Genomic DNA, 24158 nt, shown 5'->3' on the forward strand with positions numbered 1-24158 from the left:
TTCCCCACAGGACAAAGAGACAGCCTGAACTAGTGATCTGAGCAGAGTTTAGAAACTGGGAATGCCTGGATGTTATTCCCAGCTTCATCACTAACATACAACATGACCTCGGCCACAACACCTTCTCTACGTCTTTGTTTCCCCATCTACATAGTGGCAATGATAATAATACTTAATGAGTTCACCGAGTGCCTTGACATTATTTTTATGTGTGCCTCGTATGGGAGATTAGATGTTACGAGCACAGCTGGCTGAAGAACAATTCTGTTTCGTGACAACCTTCCAGACTTTGAAATTTGTTTCCGTTCCAATACAGAACCCAAGCAAAAACCGTTCAAGCATTTTTGGTAAATGGAATTATGTCAAAATGTCTTTTTGTATTGAAAAGGCCAGGTTTTCAGATCTGGGGGTCGCTCTCTCTCTAGAAGTGAGCAGAGAGACCACCCTGGATCTCAGAAGCTTTTCCATCAAAATCAATAGGTCTCCATGAAACATTTAGAGTTGGACAAAACAGTATATCCCAATGACCAAAACGTTTTGTTGAAAATATTGCAACCAGCTCTACTTATGAGATATATGTTTGATTTTTTGCAAATGAAGTGCACTCTGCAAGGGCTAAGTATCACTTTACTGCTGGACACATGTCATGCTTTGGACTCCTCTGATCACTTACCCTGGTTGTGTGCGTGCTCTATGTTCCAGGGCCAAAATGGCTGTGCCATAAGACACAGGCAATGCCGCAGCTTCTTCATAAGAAACACCTTCTGGGATTGGCCACAGTACCTACATGAGGAGATAGACAGAGCCACACTCTTAATCCGTAGAGGGATAAAGGATGAAATTCTGCTTTTTCCAACAGCTTTAGTGAGCACTTTGAACATGATACAGAAGCATGTTGTCAAACTGTCCCAAACATTACACTATATGAAACCATTAATTTCATCCAAATAAGTTTTAATGCAATTTTTCTTATCAGCCCTACCCATATTTTCAAGGATTCTCCAAAGCAAACCCCAGCCCATGGCAATGAGGGCAGGAGAACAAACTTCAAAAAGAAAGGCACAGACTGGAAGATCTCACAGGAGCCAAAAACTGAACAACATGAGACATAAAACCTTTTGCAATAATGGAAGACAAATTTATATTTAAATTGTAGTTACCTTCTGATCAGTTACACACTCCTCAGCCATTGCACTAGTGCCAGTCACACCAATTACCCTGTCTCCCTGCCGGAAAATCACCAGTGAACAGGTGTTAGGAGGAGAACAATCACTTGACCTCACCTCTTTCTTTGGATTAAGTCTTTGATCTTCCTTCTTTCCCACGAAGGACCCGAGCAGCACATGATCTGAGCCAGAGGCCCGAGAAGCGATAACTAAACCCGATAACAGTTCAGGCAGCAATTGCATTAATCAGACACCTCCCCCACATACCCCACCTTTGCTTCTTTTTCCAGGTCCTTATTCCTCTCTCTGATGGGACTTGCAATACTACTACCTTTCCGCACACACCTCCAACCCATCAAGCAGAGCTCAGAACTTCGCATATGCTATAGTGCAGATGGCTTAAACTCTATCCCCACACGGCATCCTCAATACTACTCGATCAACTGGGAATCTGTTCCTAACCCCAGCACCACTACATCTCACTTACCTCCTGCACTGTGCTGACATTCGCTCCAGTCTCCATCACCATCCCTGAAAACTCCATTCCTAAAGCAGGAGAAAGACATGCACATCCCACAAACACTGAGCCAGGACACTTCCCCAGCTGCGCTCAGCACTGTCCTCTCCAGACAGGATCTAGAGGTCTCATCTACTCCAGCTCTGGACTGGGGCGGGGAGAGCAGAGAGATAGTGAGTTCAGCTAATGTTAGCCTTGTGTGGCAGATACAGGCAGCTCTACTCCCACTAGCTGGCAAAGATGGTGCAGTGCTTGGAAAAGATTGAAATGTCAAAGGAGAGCTCTCTGTAAACTCGGAGGCTTGTCTCTCTCACCAGCAGAAGTTGCTCCAATCAAAGATATAACCTCAGCCACTTTGGCTCTCCAAAGATGCTCAGAGTCCATTTTTAACTCTGAAAATGACCGTATTTGCCAGATTACCAATCACCAGATTATCCACGATGGCACAGATTTGCATACAACATATGGGATACAGCCAGCATTTGAAGGCAGCATTAGAGAAGATTTTAGAAGCAAAGAGGCTTGGAGGCCAGAAGGTGGCACTGTGGGAACACAGACTGACAAAACAGTACTGGGTAAATGGATGGGAGCAGAGTAGAAGTCAGGACTTTTCTAAAATCATTGTAAAGTAAAAGCTACCTGGCTGTCTGTCTTCAGACGGGTTCTTACGGCATCAGTGGGACTGTCAGCTACCAGGCTGGCAAGGGCTGAAGGAGATCTTCAAGCCTGAAGGTTTTAGTGCAGCAAACAAACACAGCAGAGGTGCTGCATGTTCACCACTACAAGGACAGGAGGTTCAGTGGTTGGGGGCAGGAGGAATTCAGCAAGAGGAGGGCATATGCCTAGAATACCAAGCATGGAGAAAGCCACACACACTATACAGAATGATCCCTCCAGACATAGTATTTAAAGCAGTGGTTCTCAACCAGGGGTATGTGTACCTCTGAGCATAGGCACTGACTGTGTGGCTGCTCCACCTCTTCCCCGCCTCCTCCCTTCAGCACGCCACGTTCCTGCTCCTTCCCCTATACCCCAGCACTTCTGCCTGCTGCAAAACAGCTGTTTGGTGGTCTCCGGGAAGGACGGGGACACAGCACACTCAAGGAAGGAGGCAGGGAAGAGGTGGGGTGGGGACTTGGGGAAGGGGGTGGAATAGGGGCGGGGTGGAGGCAGAGTGGGGACATGGGGGAAGGGGTGGAGTGGGGGCAGGGCCGGGGGCAGAGGGGGGTCAAGCACCCATTGGCGGGAGCAGAAGTCGGTGCCTATGCCTCTGGGTGCACGCTGGGGTTTTCTAGGGGGTACATCAACTCATCTAGATATTTGCCTAGTTTTACAACAGGCTACAGAAAAAGCACTAGCGAGGTCAGTGAAACTAAAATTTCATATAATGACTTGTTTATACTGCTCTATATAAGATACACTGAAATGCAAGTACAATATTTCTATTCCAATTGATTTTATAATTATATGGTAAAAATGAGAAGGTAAGCAAGTTTTCAGTAACAGGGTGCTGTGACACTTTTGTATTTTTTAAGTAAGGTGAAACTTGGGGACAAAGGCAAGACAACTCAGACTCCTGAAAGGGGTAAAGTAGTCTGAAAAGGTTGGGAGCCACTGCTTTAAAGGGCATCATAGTAACCTAGATTGCATTGGTGGGTGTTGTGAATTCCTGAGTTCTAACCCCAGTTCTGTCTTTGAATTGCCAAGCGACCTTGGGCAAGGATAGCCTCTGTGTGTCTCACCCTGCCCATCTGTAAAGTGTATTTCATTATACTTACCAACCTCTCACCCGGCATAGTCATGAGGATTAATTAGATAAGCTCTGCCCAGCGCTTTGAAAATACAAAGCTCTATATAACTGACAGGTGATAAGAGACTGGTGGCCATAGTGAGGTCTCGTCTATGCTAGGAAAATCCATCAGGGTAGAATGAGCACATTTTAATTTATATTGTGCTAAACCTGACTTAAAGATGGCAGATGCTGAACGTGTGTTAGCTGGATGCAGTTAACCATAAAGCTGTTGCAGAGCTTAATTTGTAATAAAAGAGGTGCCGGGGCTCAAGCAAATTTTTTACATTCATAACTGATGCCGCAAGACCAGAAGTGCCAGCACTCAGCCCTGGCAAGTCCTGGCACATATTAAGCACTGTGTTGGAGGCAGGGAAACACAGAGAGTTTCCCCAGAGCAGCATGACAGTATACAAAAACAAGAAATGGATCCCCACAAGGAGGCAGCGCTTGGGCGAATACACAACCCACTTAGGCCTGGTCTCCACTGGGGGCGGGGGGGGATCAATCTAAGATACGCAACTTCAGCTACGAGAATAGCACAGCTGAAGCTGATATATCTTAGATCAACTTAGACTGACTTACGTTGCGTCCTCGCGGCGCAGGATCAACGGTCGCCGCTGCCCCGGGCGCCGCTTCCAGAGTCGATGGGGAGCGCATTTGGGGATCGATATATCATGTCTAGATGAGACACGATAAATCGATCCCCGATAGATCGATCACTACCTGCTGATTCAGTGGGTAGTGTAGACACACCCTTACTGTGGGCCATTCTGTTTGTGGAAGGACAAAGGAACAGTGAGTGTTAAGAATGGGAAGTCCATTCCAACCCCCTTATGCCTGGGAATGTCTTGGAAAACATATTTAAATATTTTCTTCCTTATAATTAGCCAGTAGGACATGAAGACGTCCACCTCAAGGCTGCTGGTCTGACTCGAGTCAAGGTCAGAAAGGTCCACAATTTGTTTCCATCTTCTGGCTCTTCAGTTGCCTATATTAAATGAGTGAGGAGGTCTGAGCCTGGTTCCTAATGGACAGGGTGTTCATGACATACAAAATCACCACCCCAATTGGTGTTAATTCATCAAAGGCTATCTAGATAGCTTTATTCCCCAGCGCTGTCAATCTGTCCCCAGCACTGAATTCACTCAGAATTAAACACAGATCAGACATACTCCTACTTACCAGGAGTGAATGGAAGGCAATGCTTCTTCTGGTATAGACCCTTACAGGCCAAGATATCCGCAAAATTTACTCCACAGTAATGGACGCCAACCCTGACCTGGAAGAGAGAATGGAACCTTTCAAGCAGTAGAAACATTTTAAACAGATGACTTCACTGCACTGGCATTTTAAAATAGCTCTCCTCTTTCCCAGGTATTTCCATAGTCCCCATTACCACAGTATCTGAGAACATTACAATTTTTCATGTGCTTCTCCTCACAACACCCCTGGGAGGGAGGGCATGGCTATTATCCCCATTATACAGATGGGGACTTGAGGCACAAAGAAGCTGAGTGACTTACCCAAGACCACACAGGATGTCTGTGGCAGAGCAGGAAATCAAATTGCAGTTCTTCTAGTCCCAGGCCAGAACCCAACCCACTGGTCCATCCCTCTCTCAAAAGACTCCCATGTTTTCTGAGGCACAGACCAGATCCTCAGCTGGTATAAACCAGGGTAGTACCATTGATTTTATTGAAGCTATGCAGATTTACACCAGCGGAGGCATTGGCCCCCAGTGTTTTGGTGGAAGATAGTATCCACTGAACAGCAGTTACTATCTCAGGATACTTTTCTCTTATGTACTACTTTACTATTCTTTTAACAAGCTTATTTCTTTGACACTCTCCTCAGCGCACCCAGAACTGTCAACCACTGTGTTACTTCTGCCTCAGCAAGATAGCTTTGCTGGAACTTGGACTAGGCGTCAGCACCCTGCCACAAGCATCCGTCAACCTCACCAGCAAACTCTTTGCGACTGACAATCTTAACCTGGCCTTGCAGGGAACAGCCAGCGAACCCCAGTTCCCAAGTTCCCCAGAGACGTCTCTGTTGCGTCCAGTCCCTCTCACTGGATGCCCACAGAAATTATTACATTTACTGCCTCCAAAGAGTCTGCCTCCAGAATAGATTTTTAGGAACATATTTCTAGCACACATACATAACTGTTTACATACCATCTGTACACATCACGCAATGCTATTCATGACTAGTATGTCACCAGTTCTTATGATACCTCACTCAATACACTTTTATAGTACAATAATATTCTATACAATCGATTCAATTGATACTGGGGTGTCTGGACCCTGATTGCCACAGTTTTGTTATCAGCTGTTCATTTTAATGGGCTTCTCTGTGCCGTCACATAATACATTATATGAGTACACGCAAGCACTAAGCACTGGACTATGGATTTTCACCTTGTTTTACCTGATCCTAGTGCTGATAAAATAATAATTAGCACTTGGGCTTTCCTTGATCAAAGTGCAGTACAACCATGAAATAAGCTTCTCACCAGCTCTGTGAGGTACGGATTGCCACCATAGTACAGACAGGGAACCTGAGACTCAGATGGAAGGGACTCAACTAAAGTCACTCAGCCTTTGACCCAGTGGTTGTTTTAAAGTCCCAAATCATCCTCTTTCTTATTGAATTTTTCTCCTTTCTAGTCCACACACAACCTTCATCTTTAAAGCTCTTATTATTTAGGGAAGAAGTGTGGCCTAGTGGCTGGAGCACTAGACTGGGACTCAGGAGCTCTGCATTCTAATCCTGGCTCTGCCACTAGTCTGCTGAGTGACTTTGGACAAAACAATTTCGCCTTCGTTTCCCCATATATAAACGGGAGATAATTACACTGACTCCTTTGTAAAGTGCGTTGAACTCTACGGATGAAAAAATTCTTGTATTATTACTGCAGTAGAATCTAGAGGCTCCATTGTGCTAGGCACCATACAAACAGTCTGTTTTGAAGAGCTTGCAGTGTAAACGGTCAAGACAGACCAAGACCGGAATGGGAAATGGATTTTGGATTGTGGATGACAGTGAGCAGAGTGTGAGGGAAACTAAGTGAGGAGGAGGATGTTGTAGTAAAAGTGAGAGATGATCAGAGCACAAAATGCGGGGTGGGCAGATGCTGAAGAGGAAGAGCAGATCTTGGAGATGTCTATGAGGAAAAACTGGCAGGATTTACCAATAGCATTGGTGTAGAGGAAAAAAACCAAGAGGACTAGCATAGGACTCCAAGGCTGTGAGCCTGAGACACAGGGATGTAGGTGGGTTTGCCACCTAAGAGATATTAGATTATTTGAAATAATCAGCAGTTCTGCACATCTCAATCACAGTACCTCATGGAGCTGCAGAGAAGGGGATGGGAGGTTCCTAATAATCAATGGCTTTGTCAGCTCAGTGCACAGCACTGCTCGATAGTTCCGGCAGGACTTCAATAGGATGTCATTGTTCAGGGAGGACAATCCCAGAAGCTGTTTACCTGAAGCACTTCTCCTGCAACAAAAGAGTAAGCACTGGTGTTATACTGTGCTGTGTTGCCAGCCTCTCATCCCAGAAGCAGCTGCATTTCATAAAGCATTTTGGTTATAAAAGTATCACTGAAAGTAGTTTACACGCAAAGACTGCTGACTGTACAAAGGAGACTGCCTATAACCTCTCCATAAAGTGGTTAAACTTACATTACTCGTCATTTTAAAAACAAAGCGGGAGAGAAGTTTACTGCTGATGAAAGACTCCAGTAACACTGGATCCAATAGCACTTAGACCTCCAGGGCAGGGGCTGTTCTTGGTTATATATTTGTACAGTGCCTAGCACAATGAGGTTGCTCTAGGTACAAACTAAATAATAAGCTACCACCACCTAGTTTGAGGTAAGTATGGTCCAGGTGGTGAAATTTAACCACTGTCATTTCTTAACACCTTGGTCCCTCAGACAAGGTTGCCTGGGGTTACCTGAGGTTTCTCTGCTGGAGAAGAGGCTGCCCTCTGCTCAGTATCAAAGTCTCCCATGTGTCTACTCCTAGATTTTCTTTGTAACCCTGTCACTGCAATAACAGCAGTACTGCCAAACCTCAAGCACTCAAAAACACATGATAGATAGTTAGATAGAGATATATATACGTATAAAAATTGAAGTGGGGTCTCTTTATTTGCCTCCTGGGTTCAGAGCTTTTAGGGACTCTCAGGCCCGGTTTTCAGGCTTTTCTCCACAATCAGGAGAGCTAGAAACTCACTTTAATGGGAAAAGGCGCAAAACCGCGATTTCTCACCTAATCCCGAGATCCCAAGTAGCTAAGCGCCTTTAAAAAGAAACCCCATGTTGCAAGAGTTGGTGGCACTGTACCGCCCCTCCCTCCCGGCAGGAAAGCCCAGCACTGCCCCGCTCTCTGCAGGGGATGGGAGGCGTGCGCCCCGAGGGTGGAACTTCAGGGGGGATTGCAGTTGGGAGCTCAGGAAGGGGAGGAAGCGAGCCGAGCTGGGGCTCCAAGGGAGCACAGGCGGTGCAGGTGGGGAGCACGGCCGGGGCGCAGAGGTGCAGGACCGGGGTCCCGGGGCGCAGAGGTGCAGGGCCGGGGTCGCGGGCAGCTGAGGGTGCGGAAAGCCGGCGGGCGGCGCACGGCGGGAAGAGGGAGCTGCCCCAGGGCCGCTGGAAGGGGAGCCGAGCTCAGACCTGCCGCGTTGCAGCCGAAGCAGCCCCGCCAGCGGCGCCGTCATGCTCCTCCGCGCCGGGCAGCCTGCTCTGGTTTCCGGGGAGCGAACACCGCCCCGAGCGCCTCCCACAGGGACTGCGGGCAGCTCCGTCCCGACCCCGCCTCCCCTGGCCCGGGAGTGCCCGCCCCCTCCGGGGTTCCCTCCTGCTGGGCTGCGCCGTCCCCGCTGAGCGCCCTGCTTCGTGCCGAGTCTGGATCCCACCCAGCCCCGCCTCCGGACCGCACCCCGACTCTGGGCAGCCGGCCCCTGCTCGGTGCTGGCCCCACCTTGCAGCGCCAGGACCCCCGCGGGCCTCTCCCCCACCTTCCCAGCCCTGCCCTCTCCCCTGGGTCAGAGGCAAGGAGGAGAGAAACTGACTTAACTTGGGGGAGGGGCAATACTTTGCATTTATGCTAACTCAGCAGTTCTCTCCCAGGGTCCCCGGGGAGAACGTGAGCAGGTTTCTGGGGCTCCATCAAAATAAACCAGAGAGCGAGACTAGCGTCAGACTCGCTGGGGGTGGGGAAGAAAGCTGAAGCATGAGCAACTTAATTGTGGGCCCCCCCCCCCGATGGTGTGGGGCCCTGGGCAATTGCCCTGTTTGCCACCCTCTAATGCCGTAGGGTTATGAGACACCCAGATTCCCACCAGAACACCCAGTTGAAAAGGGACCGTGGTGGCTATGGTCAGAGACCATTAAAAGTCCAGGTGGCCATTAAAAGTCCAATTGGCAGCACAGCGAGGCTAAGCCAGGCTCCCTGGTTCCACACATCTCTTGGAAGCAACCTGCATGTCTCTACAGTCCCTAAGCACAGGTGTGATCAGGAAAGCTCCATGTGCTGCCCCCCACCCTGAGCATCACCTCCACAGCTCCCATGGGCCAGAAACCACGGCTAATGGAGATGGCACCTCCACCTAGAAGCCAGACTTAGTGGCTACTTCCAGGAGCAGTGCAGAGCCAGGGCAAGCAAGGAGCCTGCTGCCGACCAGAAGCCACCTGAGGTAAGCGCTGCCCAGCCAGAGCCCACACCGTGAACCCCCTCCCCCAGATCGGAGCCCCTCCTACACCCTAACTTCCTCCCAGACCCGCACCCCAACCCGCTGCCCCAGGTCGGAATGCCCTCCTGCACCCAACCCCCCAGTCCCAGCCCGGAGCCCTCTTCCGCACCCTAAATTCTTCATTTCTGGCGTCACTCCAGAGCCCGCACCCCAACCCCCTGAGCCAGCCTGGTGAAAGTGAGTGAGGGTGGGGGATAGTGAGCAACCAGAGGAAAGGGGGCTGGAGTCACTGGGGGCACGGCTTCAGAGAAGGGGTAGGGCCTCATGGAAGGGGGCGGGGAAAGGGTGTTCAGTTTTGTGCGGTTAGAAAGTTGGCAACCCTGTAACGCTGGCCCTGGCTTTTAATCTAATCTATTGGATATGCAGAAAAACAGTTGTTGTGGGCTGTGTAGTTTTTATAGCATGTTGGTGGGGGCCTCAGAAAGTAAAAGGTTGAGAACCCCTGTTCTACCTCCCAGAAAGACCCTGGGGATGGGGTATATGTATTAGGCACCTGGGGACAGAGCCTCAAAGGTGTTTAGGCTCCAAACTTGCTCCCTATGCCCTACCCTGAGGTCAGAGCCAGCCACTGCACATGGCAAGTGTTGACTCAAGGGAAGGCCAGGGCAGGGAGAAGTGAAGACCATAAACAGTGCTGCAGGTCTGCCTGTCCTTCTGAGACCTCTCCATCATAGACTCTTCCCAATAGCTGAAGCAGAAGACAGGGCATAGCAAGGAAGAGCAGACCTCAGATGGGGTGGCATGGCATGGCATGGTGGAGGGTTCTTAGTCCAAACATTGTAGTCACATGCAGGGGACGTTCAGGCCAGTGCTTCTTTATTCCAAACCACCTCTCTTGCCTCAAGAAAAGGTGTTTTTTCTCATTTTAAGACAACTTCCTCATGGTCCCAGTGTTGCTTGCGCCTAGATTAAAGCACAGTTTAACTATTTAACTACAGGAACCCTAGAACAGTATTTTTGTCACATGCTTCCATCCAGTTCTCAAAGCTCTTTGCAAAACTAATGAAGCAACACACACACACCCCACTCAAGCACCTATGAGGGAGGGAAGTGTCACCGTTTTACAACAGCTGTGATTTTCTCATTCTCTCACCAGTGGACTGGCACCAGTGCAGCTCAACAGTGGGAGCACTAGTGGAGACAGGCTGCCAACATTTTAACTACTGTGTCAACAGCATTCCGTGGGATCCGTGTCCACAACTGGCGTATGTAGTGGCTGGAAGTTTCCTGATAAATGGCGGAGATGGGAAAGCTGTAATGTACCCAACCTGGACCATGGTATATCTTGATTTTAGTAAGGCTTTTGACACAGTTCCATGTGATGTTCTCATAAGCAAACTGGGGAAATGTTGTCTTGATGTAGTTACTATAAGGTGGTTGCAACACTGGTTGAAAGACTGTACTCAAAGAGTAGTTATCAATGGCTTGCTGTCAAACTGGAGGAGATGTATCTAGTGGGGTCCATTACATGGTCCAGTACTAGTCAATATTTTTATTAATGACCTGGATAATTGAGTGGAGAGTATGCTTATAAAATTTGCAAATGACCCCAAGTTGGGAGGGGTTTCAAGCACTTTGGAGGACAGGATTAGAATGCAAAATAACTTTGGTCTGAAATAAAAAAGATGAAATTCAATAAAGACAAGTGCAAAGCACTACACTTAGAAAGAAAAAGTCAAATGCACAACTACAAAATGGGCGGAAGTACTGCTGGACGGGATCTGGGAGTTATAGTGGATCACTATTTAAATATGAGTCACCAAGGTGATGCAGTTGCAAAAAAAGCTAAAGTAATTCTGGGGTATATTAACAGGAGTGTTTTATGTAAGACATGGGAAGTAATTGTCTCACTCTGCTTGACAGTGGTAAGGCCTCAGCTGGAGAACTGTTTCCAGTTCTGGGGACCACATTTTAAGAAAAATGAGGACAAATTGGAGAGAGTCCAGAGGAGAACAAAAGTGATAAAAGGCATAGAAAACCTGACATTTGAGGAAAGGTAAAAAAACTGGGCAAATTTAGTCTTGAAAAAAGAAGACAGAGGAGAGACATGACAACAGTCTTCAGATGTTAAGGCCTGTTATAGAAAGGATGGTGATCAGTTGTTGCTCAGATCCACAGAAAGTAAGACATGTCATGGACTTAATCTTCAGCAAGGGAGATTTAGGTTAGATATTAGAAAAACATGCTAGCGAGTACTATTAGGTACTGGAATAGGCTTCCATGGAATGTTGTGGAATTCACCAATGGAGGCTTTTAAGAACAGTTTGGACAAACACCTGTCAGGAATGATCTAGGTATACTTGGTCCTGCCTCAGCACATGGGCCTGGACTAGATAACATCTTGAGATCCCTTCCAGCCCTACAGCTGTGTGGTTCTATACACTGATTCCCACTGTGCTCAATTTATCACCACCACAGAGCACTCATTCAGCACAAAGCAGCTCTTGTGCTCCTCACCCCTTGATACCAGAGCATAGGCAATGTACAGCAAACCCTCATTCCAGCCAGTCCCTGGTGAGGTCGGGCATCTTGGTGGCTATTGGTTTGGCATTGTGTGAACTTCCACTAGGTGGTGCTCTTCCTGCTGCCTTTGAACTTAAGCAAGAGGGCCTTGGGGTTCTGGAAATGCCATCTCTCATGTGAGACGTGAAGCCAGTGTCCTCCTCACCATTTGTGTTCATTGACGATCCCCTGGAGTTTTTCATCTGAGTAGGTCTTGTGCCTATCTACATTCCCCCCACGGTCTCAGTTGGATACTGTGGTGTTATTATTATGATGTATTTGCAGCTTGGTCAGTGTGCCAGGGTTGTGTTAGGGGCTGTATGAACATGGAAAGATGTGGTCCGTGCCCCAAAGAGAGCCCAGTCTGTTTTAAGACAAGACACTACAAGTGAATATAACCAGCAAAAGGAGGGGATGGGAGAAGGTGACAAAGGTAACAATGGTTATGTAGATTAGCTCTGAGCACAGTTTTGCAACTTTCAGGCACTTACAGATATTTTTAGTTACTGTAAAATACCTGTTTTATTTAGATTGGCAATCCCCATTGCATTATCAGCTGACAATTCCCTACAGGCATCTCAGTTGTAATGGCCCTTGAGAAAGGATTTGAAGGTGGAGAAGGTATTGGCTGGAAGTGAGTGGTCCATCCATAAAGAGCAGTGGGGAAGACAGCTCAGGCATATTTGTAGGGAAAATAGACAGATGGGCAGCTGAGGCATGCAGTCCTATTTAAAAGCAATAATTCCATTTTGAGCAGAGGGCTAATGCTGGATGCCTGTTTCTTCTAGTATTGCTTATTCAAGGCTGGCAGCAGGTGGACAGTGATTAAAGGGTGACCAGATGTCCCGATTTTATAGGGACAGTCCCAATTTTAGGTTTCAGAGTAGCAGCCGTGTTAGTCTGTATCCACAAAAAGAATAGGAGTACTTGTGGCACCTTATCCAACGAAGTGGGTATTCACCCACGAAAGCTCATGCTCCAGTATGTCTGTTAGTCTGTAAGGTGCCACAGGACACTCTACTGCTGTTACAGATCCAGACTAACATGGCTACCCCTCTGATATGTGGCACCTTTAGAGACTAACAAATTTATAGCTTGTGCTCAAATAAATGTGTTAGTCTCTAAGGTGCCACAAGTACTCCTGTTCCTTTTCCCAATTTTAGGATATTTTTCTTATATAGGCGCCTATTATCCCCCACCCCATGTCCTGATTTTTCACATTTGCTGTCTGGTCACCTTAACAGCGATGCACTTCTGAATGGGAGCACAGAGGGATTTAAGGCTCTTTGTGTGCTACAGCAACTGAGGGTACGTCTACACTGCAGGATTATTCCGATTTTACATAAACCGGTTTTGTAAAACAGATTGTGTAAAGTCGAATGCACACAGCCACACAAAGCACAAAGAACAATCATTCGGTGGTGTGCGTCCATGTACCAAGGCTAGCGTCGATTTCTGGAGCGTTGCACTGTGGGTAGCTATCCCGTAGCTATCCCATAGTTCCTGCAGTCGCCCCCCAATGCATGATGGTGCAAAAACAGTGTTGCAGGTGATTCTGGGTAAACGTCGTCACTCATTCCTTCCTCCGTGAAAGCAACGGCAGACAATCATTTCACTCCCTTTTTCCCTGGATTGCCCTGACAGACGCCATAGCATGGCAACCATGGAGCCCATTTTGCCTTTTGTCACTGTATGTATACTGGATGCTGCTGACAGAGGCGGTACTGCAGTGCTACACAGCAGCATTCATTTGCCTTTGCAAGGTAGCAGAGACGGTTACCAGTTGTTCTGTACTGTCTGCTGTGCCATTGTAAATTGGCAATGAGATGACGGTTATCAGTCGTTCTGTACCATCTGCTGCTGTCGTGGGTGCTCCTGGCTGACCTTCGCTGAGATCAGCCAGGGCGCAAAGACAAAAATGGGAATGACCGCCCGGGTCATTCCCTCCTTTATGTTGTATCTAAAAATAGAGTCAGTCCTGTCTAGAATATGGGGCAAGTGTACTAGAGAACCAGTGTATCAGAGAACCAGAGAGCACAGCCGCTCCGTGTCAGATCCCACAGAAATGATGAGCTGCATGCCATTCTAGGGAATGTCCCTGCAACAACCCCACCCGTTGCTTCCATCCTCCCCCAACTCTTCTGGGCTACCATTGCAGGGTCTCCTCATTTGTGTGATGAAGTAATAAAGAATGCAGGAAAAAGAAACACTGACTTTTTAGTGAGATAAAATGAGGGGGAGGCAGCCTCCAGCTGCTATGATAGTCCAGGCAGGACATTAAACAGTGGAGGGGAGAGGAGCGCAGCATCCCACTGCTATGATAGTCCAGGCAGTACAGAATCTTTTCTTTCGACATGAAAGGGGTGGGGCTGATGGAGTTCAGCCCCTAGTTGCTAAGATGAGGATGGTTACCAGCCGTTCTGTACCATCTGCCGAGAATAACCAGGAGTCATTCCTATTTTTACCCAGGCGCCCCTGGCCGACCTCACCTGAGGCCAGCTAGGAGCACTCACGGGCTGATGACGAGGATGGCTACCAGTCCTACTGCACTGTACTGTCTGCCACCGGGGAAGGGAGGAGAGAGGATGCTGCTGTTCATTGCCCCAGCACTGTGTCTACCAGCAGCATGCAGTAGACATACAGTGATGTTGAAAAAAATCAAGACACTATTTTTTTCCCTTTTCTTTCACGGGGGGCGAGGGGGAGTAAATTGACGAGATATACCCTGAACCACCCTGGACAATGTGTTTGACCCTACAAGCATTGGGAGCTCAGCCAAGAATGCAAATGCTTTTCAGAGACTGCGGGGACTGTGGGATAGCTGGAGTCCTCAGTCCCCCCCCCTTCCTCCATGAGCGTCCATTCGATTCTTTGGCTTTCCGTTACGCTTGTCACACAGCACTGTGCTGTGGACTCTGTATCATAGCCTGGAGATTTTTTTTTTTAATGCTTTGGCATTTCGTCTTCTGTAACAGAGCTCTGATAGAACAGATTTGTCTCCCCAGACAGCGATCAGATCCAGTATCTCTCGTACGATCCATGCTGGAGCTCTTTTTGGATTTGGGACTGCATCACCACCTGTGCTGATCGGAGCACCACGCTGGGCAAACAGGAAATGCAATTCAAAAGTTCGCGGGGCTTTTCCTTTCTGCCTGGCCAGTGCATCTGAGTTCAGATTGCTGTCCAGAGCGGTCACAGTGGTGCACTGTGAGATACCACCCGGAAGCCAATACCGTCAATTTGCGGCCACACTAACCCTAATCCCATATGGTAATACCGATTTCAGCGCTACTCCTCTCGTCAGGGAGGAGTACAGAAACCGGTTTAAAGAGCCCTTTATATCGATATAAAGGGCCTCGTTGTGTGGATGGGTGCAGCATTACATCAGTTTAATGCTGCTAAAATCGGTATAAATGTGTAGTGTAGACCAGGCCTGAGAGATTCACAGGAGCCAGCCACTGAATCTGATGTGCCCTTTTCAGTCACTAGAGGGTGATACAGAACAAGTTTTAAATGCATATATCGGCACATTAAGGACAAGTGTGGACAAGGCCTATGTGTGTCTCTTTGCAGGAATATGTGATATTGTCATCAGGGCTGCCCAGAGGATTTGGAGGGCCTGGGGCAAAGCAATTTTGGGGGCTCCTTTCATAAAAAAGCTGCAATACTATAGAATACTATATTCTCAAGGGGACCCCTGCAGGGCCCGGGGCAAATTGCCCCACTTGTCCCCCCCCCTCGGGCAGCCCTGAGTGTCATTAGCTATAACTGATACGATTAGTTTGCACCATCATTTATAGCAGAGAAGTGCCAGTTTTACAGATGGGAAAACTGAGACAAAGAAGTTAATCAATTTACCAGAGGTCACAGAGTGAATCTGTACAGAGCCAGGAATGAAATCTAAGTCTGTTGACTCTCAATCCTCTGTTTCAGCCGTGAGACCATCTTTTCCCTTGGGAAAGCTTTCATTCTAAAATCTAACTTTCGCTTGCTTACAACTCTAAGGAAAATCTTCCTTTTGGTCTGAAACATCTTGTGCTTGATCTCATCCCTGAAAGCAAGAGAGAATGTGCATGAAAATCTGTTCAGCCATTTATTTGGTATATTAATGGGGTGGGGAGGAGAGGTTTTCAACTGATTATTTTCAGATCCTCTTCCAATTTTTCGTTATCTCAGGATGTATGGTTTTAAAATATCATATGTGGCCTGGAGGGAGTCCTCTTTGAGGAACATATGCTATCTCTAATCTGAAGCAATTGGGTTTTAAAATATCAGTTATGACCAGGTGAGAAGAAATGTTCCAAGCATATAACTCGGATCATGTCCTTCCCTGGAAAATGCTGTGCAATGAGGAAGACATCCTATGAGGTTCCCAGGGTCCCATCTCTGCAGCTTTGTCCCCTAAATGGGGCAGGCCTGCACAACTGATATAGGCTGGTGGATCAGCAAGAGACTCAGGCCCAAATTTCACAGAACCTTGATCAGACCCTCTGATTTCATCCCAGGGACCCCTTCTCTGCACCCTGGCTTATTCCTGTGCCAGGCTGCCTATCCCTCTGCAGCTTCCCCCTCTTATCTCCTCAGAGGGTAGGAGAGTTGATTCTGGTGTCTGAATGTAAAGCCCTATATCTATCCACAGAACAGGTACTGGCATGGGCAGCATCTGTGTAATCATCCCCCATGCTGTCCCACCAACATGCATTATCCTCTACCTGGGCAGGGTCACTTCAAGGGCTGGGAGAAGCATTCAGTCTCCATGGCTCATTCTTTGCTGCAATTTTCCATTAGGAGTCCACCAGCTCATTTCATACAGGCAATAAGCAGCCATCTAGCAATAATAGTTTTCTGTCTCTGCCGCTGTGGACTGCATATAAACCAGGGACGTAGATATGAAAGACTCTGTATTGTTACCTGGCCAGTGAGTACTCGGACGTTTTCACTGTAGCTTTTATGCTTCCCTTCTCTAGCCAGTGGAGGGTCTTACTGCTATTTTACCTGAAATAAAAGCAGGGACTGTAAAATAAAGTTTTCCAGGAGCGACTGTGAATCAGCTTATGAGGACTATCTGGGAACTGGGTCAGCATTTCTTGGCTAGCGTACTAGGAAACAAGGTTGTCAGTACTGCATGTTAGCACTTGAAACAACTTAAAAGGAATATAATACAGGATCAACTTCATCCCCAATGCAACGCTACTGACTTCAGTAGAATTACAGCAAGGATAAATTTGGCCCATTGCATTCAGCAAAGTGGCTTAATTAGGCAAAGGCTCAGTTTGTTTATTTTGTATCATTTTTATTAACCACCACTTAAAATTGCAATTAAGGTCGGAAAAGTGGCTATAAAAATGGCAGCCTCTAATCATCTGCTGCCTGCGTCTTTGAGTTATAGCCACTGCCCTTATGAACAAACTCCTTTACTCCTCCCTACCCTGCCAAGCCCATACAGCTGCAGGCAGAATGAACTGGATTCTCTCCTGCCTCTCATATTAACAACATTGTCAGCTGCATTCAAAGTGCAGAATCTTTATTACTGGGGAGGCAAAAAGAACATGGCTGTATTTTAAGATTCTGGGGTACCGGGAGTTAGAAAAATTATTCTTTTGATTGGCCAGCTGAGCAAATTTGATCCCTCCAAAATGTCACTTTTGGCTATAACAGCACTCCATTTTTTTCTAAGTCACATTAGGCACTTCCCTCTCTTTTCAGAGAATATTGGTAAGACTTGGTTATCTAGTGTTCCTTACAGGCACAACAGTACCTGGGAAACCAATACAGTCCCTTTGGAAATATTATATACACAGTAGGACCTCAGAATTATGAACACCAGAGTTACAAACTGACCAGTCGCCCACACACCTCATTTGGAACTGGAAGTATGCAATCAGGCAGCAGCAGAGAGAGGAAAAAAATACAGCACATGCAGTACAGTACTGTGTTAAACATAAACTACTAAAAAACAGAGAAATTTAAAAATAAAGGATTTGACACAGTAAGGAAACTCTAATTGGCTTCAGGTGCTCTATTAAATCTATAGCAAACCTACCTCCCCTTGCAGGGAATAAGGCTTCCTGCTAGCACTCTCCTGCTGCCCTCTGGCCATGCTGTATCACAGTATGTTTCATTTAAATTAAGATGGTTAAAAGCAGCATTTTTCTTCTGCATAGCAAAGTTTCAAAGGTGTTGTAAACTTTTGTTCAGAGTTACAAACAACCTCCATTCCTGTTCATAACTCTGAGGTTCTACTGTATTGGACTAGCACAATGGTATTTGGTACACAGCTCTCTACTTCACAGGGGTGTTGTGAGGATAAATATATTAAAGACTAAGAAGTGTTCAGATACTACAGTAATGAGGGCCATGTAACACCATAGACGGGTATCAGAATCATAGGTAAGACTGCACGTTTGTCATGGATTCTGTGACTTTCAGGGACCTCTGTGATTTCTGCAGTGGCTGGTGTGGCTGTCCCAGGGACTGCCTGAGCAGCTCAGGCAGCCCCTGGGCCAGCTGCACTGGCCGCTGCTGGGGCAGTCTTGGGCCACCCCACCCCCCTGCTTCGCCCCCAGCAGCAGCAGGAGTTTGGGTGTGGGAGCAGGCCGGGGGTTGAGGCATGAGAGGTGGTGAGGACTCTGGGCGGTGCTTACTTGGGAGAGCTCCCTGGAAGCAGCACCGTGTCTCTCCCTCCTTCAGCTCCTAGCTCCGCGTGCTGCCTCCGCCCCCACAGCTTCCATTGGCTCCTGTTCCTGGCCAATGGGAGCTGCAGAGCCAGCACTTGGGGGGCCAGTGTGCAGAGCTAGGAGCTGAGGGAGGGAGTAGGGACATGTCATCACTTCTGGGGAGTCTCAAGGAACTGGGTAGGGAGCCTACCAGCCCTGCCATCTCCCCATGCCCCCCAGACTGTGCCCTCCAAGCACCTGCAGCACCCCCCAGGCTGCCCTTTCCCAAGCACCCACAGTGCCCCCTCGTTGAGCACTCGTGGCACCCCTGAGCTGCTCCTCATGAGCACCCACAGCACGCTTGCCCCCTCTCCTCCCCCCACAAGGTTTAGTCAGGGGTATATAGTACAAGTCATGGCCAGGTTATGGGCCGTGAATTTTTGTTTACTGCCCATGACCTGTTCATGACTTTTACTAAAAATACCCATGACTAAAATGTAGCCTTAATCATAGGCCCTCTGGCTCCTGGTCTGCCATGTTTGGGAATGAGTTATCATCACAGTGCTGGCAGATCCCTAAAGATAAATCACTGTGAAATGTAAGAAGGCGAGCATGTGTATGTGGTGCATCAAGGAAGGGGCCTGGAGTGAAAACTGCTGAGTTCTTCCTCTGCCACTGTATTGCCACGTGACCACGGGTAAGTCACAGCTTCCTCATTTGTAAAATAGGGGGGTAATAATGATCCTGTTTGACAGAATGAGTTGTGAGGCTTAATTTATATCTGCAGAGTCCTTGGAGACCTTTTCACACAAGGAGGACCTGAAATGGAAAAGCAAAGTATAATTCTGATTATGGGACTCTGATATGATATCCACACGTGGCATTTACAAGCAGGTGTTTCTTATGAAATGCTTAAAACTAGAGCTGTTGATTAATCGCAGTTAACTCACGTGATTAACTCAAAAAAATTAATCGTGATTAATCGCAGTTTTAATCACACTGTTAATAGAATACAAACTGAAATTTATTAAATATTTTGGATGCTTTTCTACATTTTCAAAAATTGATTTTAGTTACACAGAATACAAAGTGTACAGTACTCACTTTATATGATTTTTATTACAAATATTTGCACTATAAAAATGATAAACAAAAGAAATAGTATTTTTCAATTCACCTCATACAAGTACCATAGTGCAATCCCTTTATCATGAAAGCGCAACTTAAAAATGTAGGTTTTTTTCATTTGTTTTGGTTATATAACTGCACTCAAAAACAAAACAATGTAAAACTTTAGAGCCTACAAGTCCACTTGGTCCTACTTTTTGTTCAGCCAATCACTAAGAGAAACAAGTTAGTTTACATTTACGGGAGATAATACTGCCTGCTTCTTATTTACAGTGTCACCTGAGAGTGAGAACAGGCATTTGAATGGCACTTTTGTAGCCGGCATTGCAAGGTATTTACATGCCAGATATGCTAAATATTCATATGCCTCTTCATGCTTTTCCCACCATTCCAGAGGACATGCTGATGACACTCGTTTAAAAAATAATGTGTTAATTAAATTTGTGACTGAACTCCTTGGGGGAGAATTATATGTCCCCTGCTCCATGTTTTATCCGCATTCTGCCATATATTTCGTGTTATAGCAGTCTTAGATGATGACCCAGCATGTTGTTGTTCATTTTAAGAACACTTTCACTTCAGATTTGACAAAACGCAAAGAAGGTACCAATGTGAGATTTTTATAGATAGCTACAGCACTCGACCCAAGATTTAAGAATCAGAAGTGCCTTCTAAAATCTGATTGGGACGGGGTGCGCAGCATGCTTTCAGAAGTCTTAAAAGAGCAACACTCCAATGCGGAAATAACAGAACCTGAACCACCAAAAAAGAAAATCAACCTTCTGCTGGTGGCATCTGACTCGGATGATGATAATGAACATGCGTTGGTCTGCACTGCTTTGGATTGTTATCAAGCACAACCCATCATCAGCATGGATGCATGTCCTCTGGAAGAGTGGTTGAAGCATGAAGGGACATATGAATCTTTAGTGCATCTGGCACGTAAATATCTTGCAATGCCAGCTACAACAGTGTCATGTGAACATCTGATTCGCACTTTCAGGTGATAATATGAACAAGAACCGGGCAGCATTATCTCCTGCAAATGTAAACAAACTTGTTTATCTGAGTGATTGGCTGAACAAGCAGTAGGACGGAGTGGACTTTGTTTTATTTTTGCATGCAGTTACTTTTTTGTACATAATTCTAAATTTGTAAGTTCATGATAAAGAGATTGCACTACAGTACTTGTATCAAGTGAATTGAAAAATATTATTTATTTTGTTTTACAATGCAAATATTTATAATGAAAAATAAATATAAAGTAAGCACTGTACTCTTTGTATTTTGTGTTGAAGTGAAATCAATATATTTGAAAATGTGGAAAACATCCAAAAATATTCATATGAATAATATTCTGTTATTGTTTAACAGCGTGAATAATCATGATTACTTTTTGTAATTGCTTGACAGCCCTACTTAAAACTTTTTCCTACACTGATGCTTTCACTGTCTCTGGCTCAGTATATGCACATCTCCTAAATCTTCTCTTTGGATCCCTAGATCCTGGTCAGACTTTGCAGGCTAAAGAATTGGTGCCACCCATACCTCTGAACAACCCCTTCATGATGGAGTACAAATTCCCATTTCAACACTCAATTCACTTCTCTCTAACACAAATTGGGGGTTCACACTTTTCATTCTAAACAAGGCTTAATTATAGTGATGCCTAAGAGCCCCAGTCATGAGCCAGGATCCTATTGTGCTAGGTGCTGTACAAACAGAACGAGAAGGTCCCTGCCCATAAGAGTTTACAATCTAAGTAAAAGTGTAAGCAGCTATGGGCACAGGCACTGACTTTTCAAACTGCCAGGGGGGTGCTCTGGATCTGCCCCAGGCCCCGCCCCCACACCACCGCTTTTCCCAAGGCCCCGCCCCACTCTTCTCCCAAGGCCTCCTCACCACTTCCCACCCAGTTCCGCCCCCTCCTCCCAAGTGAGCTGTGTCCTCTCTTCTCCCCCTTCCCTTCCAGCCTTCCTGCACACCATGAAACAGCTGTTTGTGGCAGGTGGGAGGCATGGAGACAGATGGGGGAGGCACTGATCTGTGAGGCCGCCAGTGGGCGGGAGACGCCGGGGAAGTGGGTGGGAGCTGATAGGGCTGCCGGTGAGTGCAGAGCACCCACTATTTTTTCCCCATGGGTGCTCTAGCCCCAGAGCACCCATGGAGTCAGCACCTATGGCTGCGGGTTGACTTAACACAGAGGTTCTCAAACTGGATGTTGGGACCCCTCAGGGGGTTGCAAGGTTATTACATGGGGGGTCACGAGCTGTCAGCCTCCACCCCAAACCCCGCTTTGCCTCCAGCATTTATAATGTTGTTAAATATATTAAAAAGTATTTTTAATTTATTAGGGGGGTTGCACTCAGAGACTTGCTGTGTGAAAAGGGCTACCAGTACAAAAGTTTGAGAACCACTGACTTAACAGGACTTGGGTCCATTGGCTAAAAAAGTTTTATACATAGTCTAGCCACTGAAGGGGGACAAAGACAATGCCATTTGCATGGATTACTCAGCTAGGATGTGTTCTGTCCCTTTCTGCCACCACCTTCCTTGAAGCTGCTGCCTTGTGCTCCATATTCTGTTCATTTTTTAAGTGACAGCTGGTTGGGAAATGGGGTGGGGGGGGGAGAAAGAGCAATATGCAAGTTTTCCTCCTTTTATTTATTTTTTTTTTTAGGCTGGATTTTCATTTTCTTATCACCTCTGCTTTATAGATGCCGCCATCGCCATTTGGTTCTGGTTATAAACTGTTCATGGCAGAGTGGAGCTTCTGATGTCCCTCATGCATCTATTTTTAGTGAAGTACATCTCAGGGGCAGACCAAATGAGGCTGTTTGTGTTTCTGTTTACTGTATTTGCAAGCAATGCTTTCTCTTTATCTTGACAGAAGATAAGTTTAAATGTTTGTCCCAGTCTTTAGTCACCATAGCAAAGGAAGAGAAAACATATGTACAGGAAACACAGAAAGCAATAGCAGAGATAAAAAGAGTAAATTAACATTACCCTCATTGTAGGAAACTCATTAGAGGACAGAGAAACTTGTGTTCCTACTAACCTGGATCTTCCGTGATTTCTCAGTTCTCAGACTTCAAGCCAAGTCTTTCTCTAACCTGCACCTCACTGGAGCCCTATGGAAAAATAGGGACATACAACTTGATAGTTTCTTGTTAACTTCATTTCTGAACTGAAGGCAAAACCCGAACTATTCTGGCTGACCTCTAGCCAATGTATCCATTTCATCAACTCAGCCCCGCATTCAACCTCCTCATTCACACAGGCAAGACTCTGGGGACTTATATCAGCATCTCCTGCCATCAACTCCAGAATGTCTTGGGGACCAGCGTTCGCACAGAAAGGGCCAGTTAAAAAGCCATGTTTTAGATGACATTCCAACATCTCCTTGGGAGCCAATGTGTGAAGAGAAGACTATTAGGTCTGTCAAACCATTCTTGCCTTTACTTGTTAAAGAGGATTTAATGAGGAGGTTTTTACTGATCTATTGTGAAGGTTGCTGGAGGCTGGACGCTTTACTCCAAAAGGTAAAGGCAGCAACATTGCATCAGGAAAGCAGCACATATTAAAAGGAGACAAATAAACTAAAACAAGTCCATTGGGCTTAATAGCAAGCTAATTGTTTCTGACTTGTTCTTTTTTCCATCTGTAGATTCCTGACACTTTCACTTTCAAGGTAAGATGAAATGATGCAAAACTACAAGGAAGTAACATGTCCACCAAACTGAATGGACCTGCATCTCCTCTAATGGGAGTGCTGTTTTTTTTATATCCATTGAAAGGTGTCTAGGCACATCAGGTCCAACGTGGGACATAGTCACAGGATGATTGCCCCTTTAGAAGGGAGTGGGGACCAATGCACCTGGACTGATTATCTATTGCCCAGCTGGGCTTAAGGGAAGGCACCAAAGCCTTAAAAGGGGGAGATGGCTTCAGGTGGTTGGCAGACGTCCACAAACATTGCAGGGAGTAAGAAAGTTCCTGCAGGGCCCTGACTCAGCAGGGGAAAGAACAAACTGCCAGCAAGAGGTGCTGGGAGAGTAGTGAGACAGACCCTCAAGGAGCAAGGGCTGTGCCCAGCTTAGGACTGAGGCAAAAGAAATGAGCTTTCAGGCGAAACACAGACCCTCAGAGTAGGGGGAGCTGGGCTGCTGAAACAGGGATGAAGACAATGTAGTGTGAGGTCTATTTTTGAGAGATTTGGTGTAGGACAGCTGCCCCAGCCCTTTCAGCTAGCGTGGAACCTGGCCTTTCCCAGGGAGAACCCCACAGCCTCACTGCTGGGGGATCATCCTCACCAGGGAAGCATTCCTCACTCCCCCTCCTTCTTCCCCCGTCCCTCTGGCTCCTGCTCTCTAGCATGGGGATGTGAGTGGATTACCCCACACCAGCCTCGAGCCTGCCCCTTGAGCCTCCCATCTTAGACATCAGCAGGCAACTCTCTCTGCTGCTCTCCAGCCTTCTGCCCTTTCCAGCCCTGGACTCTGGCTTGGAGATGCCTGACAACCAACACCTCTTGCTGCTTTCCTGCCTTCAGCCTTCCCCAGGGACCACCCCTTGGTCTCTGACAGCTGTCACATGCACTTCTCCTGGGTCTTTCTGCCTTCTAGGACACAGGG

General features: G+C 46.8%; 1 protein-coding gene and 1 long non-coding RNA gene across 3 annotated transcripts in view; one reads left to right on the top strand and one right to left on the bottom strand.

The window, feature by feature from the left end:
* The window catches only part of LOC115656348 (quinone oxidoreductase-like protein 2), a 30651-nt gene extending 22404 nt beyond the window's left edge, over positions 1 to 8247 (bottom strand). For both annotated transcript variants that reach the window (XM_030572927.1, XM_030572925.1), the window contains exons 1-6: positions 8160 to 8247; positions 6826 to 6982; positions 4658 to 4754; positions 1654 to 1712; positions 1161 to 1226; positions 674 to 783 (exon numbers count right to left, since the gene is read on the bottom strand). In XM_030572927.1, coding sequence (XP_030428787.1) covers positions 674 to 783; positions 1161 to 1226; positions 1654 to 1712; positions 4658 to 4754; positions 6826 to 6982; positions 8160 to 8203 — 533 coding nt within the window. In that variant the 5' untranslated portion in view covers positions 8204 to 8247. The remainder of the gene's footprint in view (positions 1 to 673; positions 784 to 1160; positions 1227 to 1653; positions 1713 to 4657; positions 4755 to 6825; positions 6983 to 8159) is intronic.
* Positions 8248 to 8406: 159 nt separating this feature from the next.
* LOC115656446 lies at positions 8407 to 23093 on the top strand. Its single transcript, XR_004001662.1, has 3 exons — positions 8407 to 9181; positions 10335 to 10516; positions 22242 to 23093. It is a non-coding gene; the product is annotated as an uncharacterized LOC115656446 (long non-coding RNA).
* Positions 23094 to 24158: the final 1065 nt, after the last annotated feature.

The sequence above is a fragment of the Gopherus evgoodei genome, chromosome 8 (genome assembly GCF_007399415.2).
Source record: "Gopherus evgoodei ecotype Sinaloan lineage chromosome 8, rGopEvg1_v1.p, whole genome shotgun sequence".
In the NCBI taxonomy this organism is placed as follows: Eukaryota; Metazoa; Chordata; order Testudines; family Testudinidae; genus Gopherus; species Gopherus evgoodei.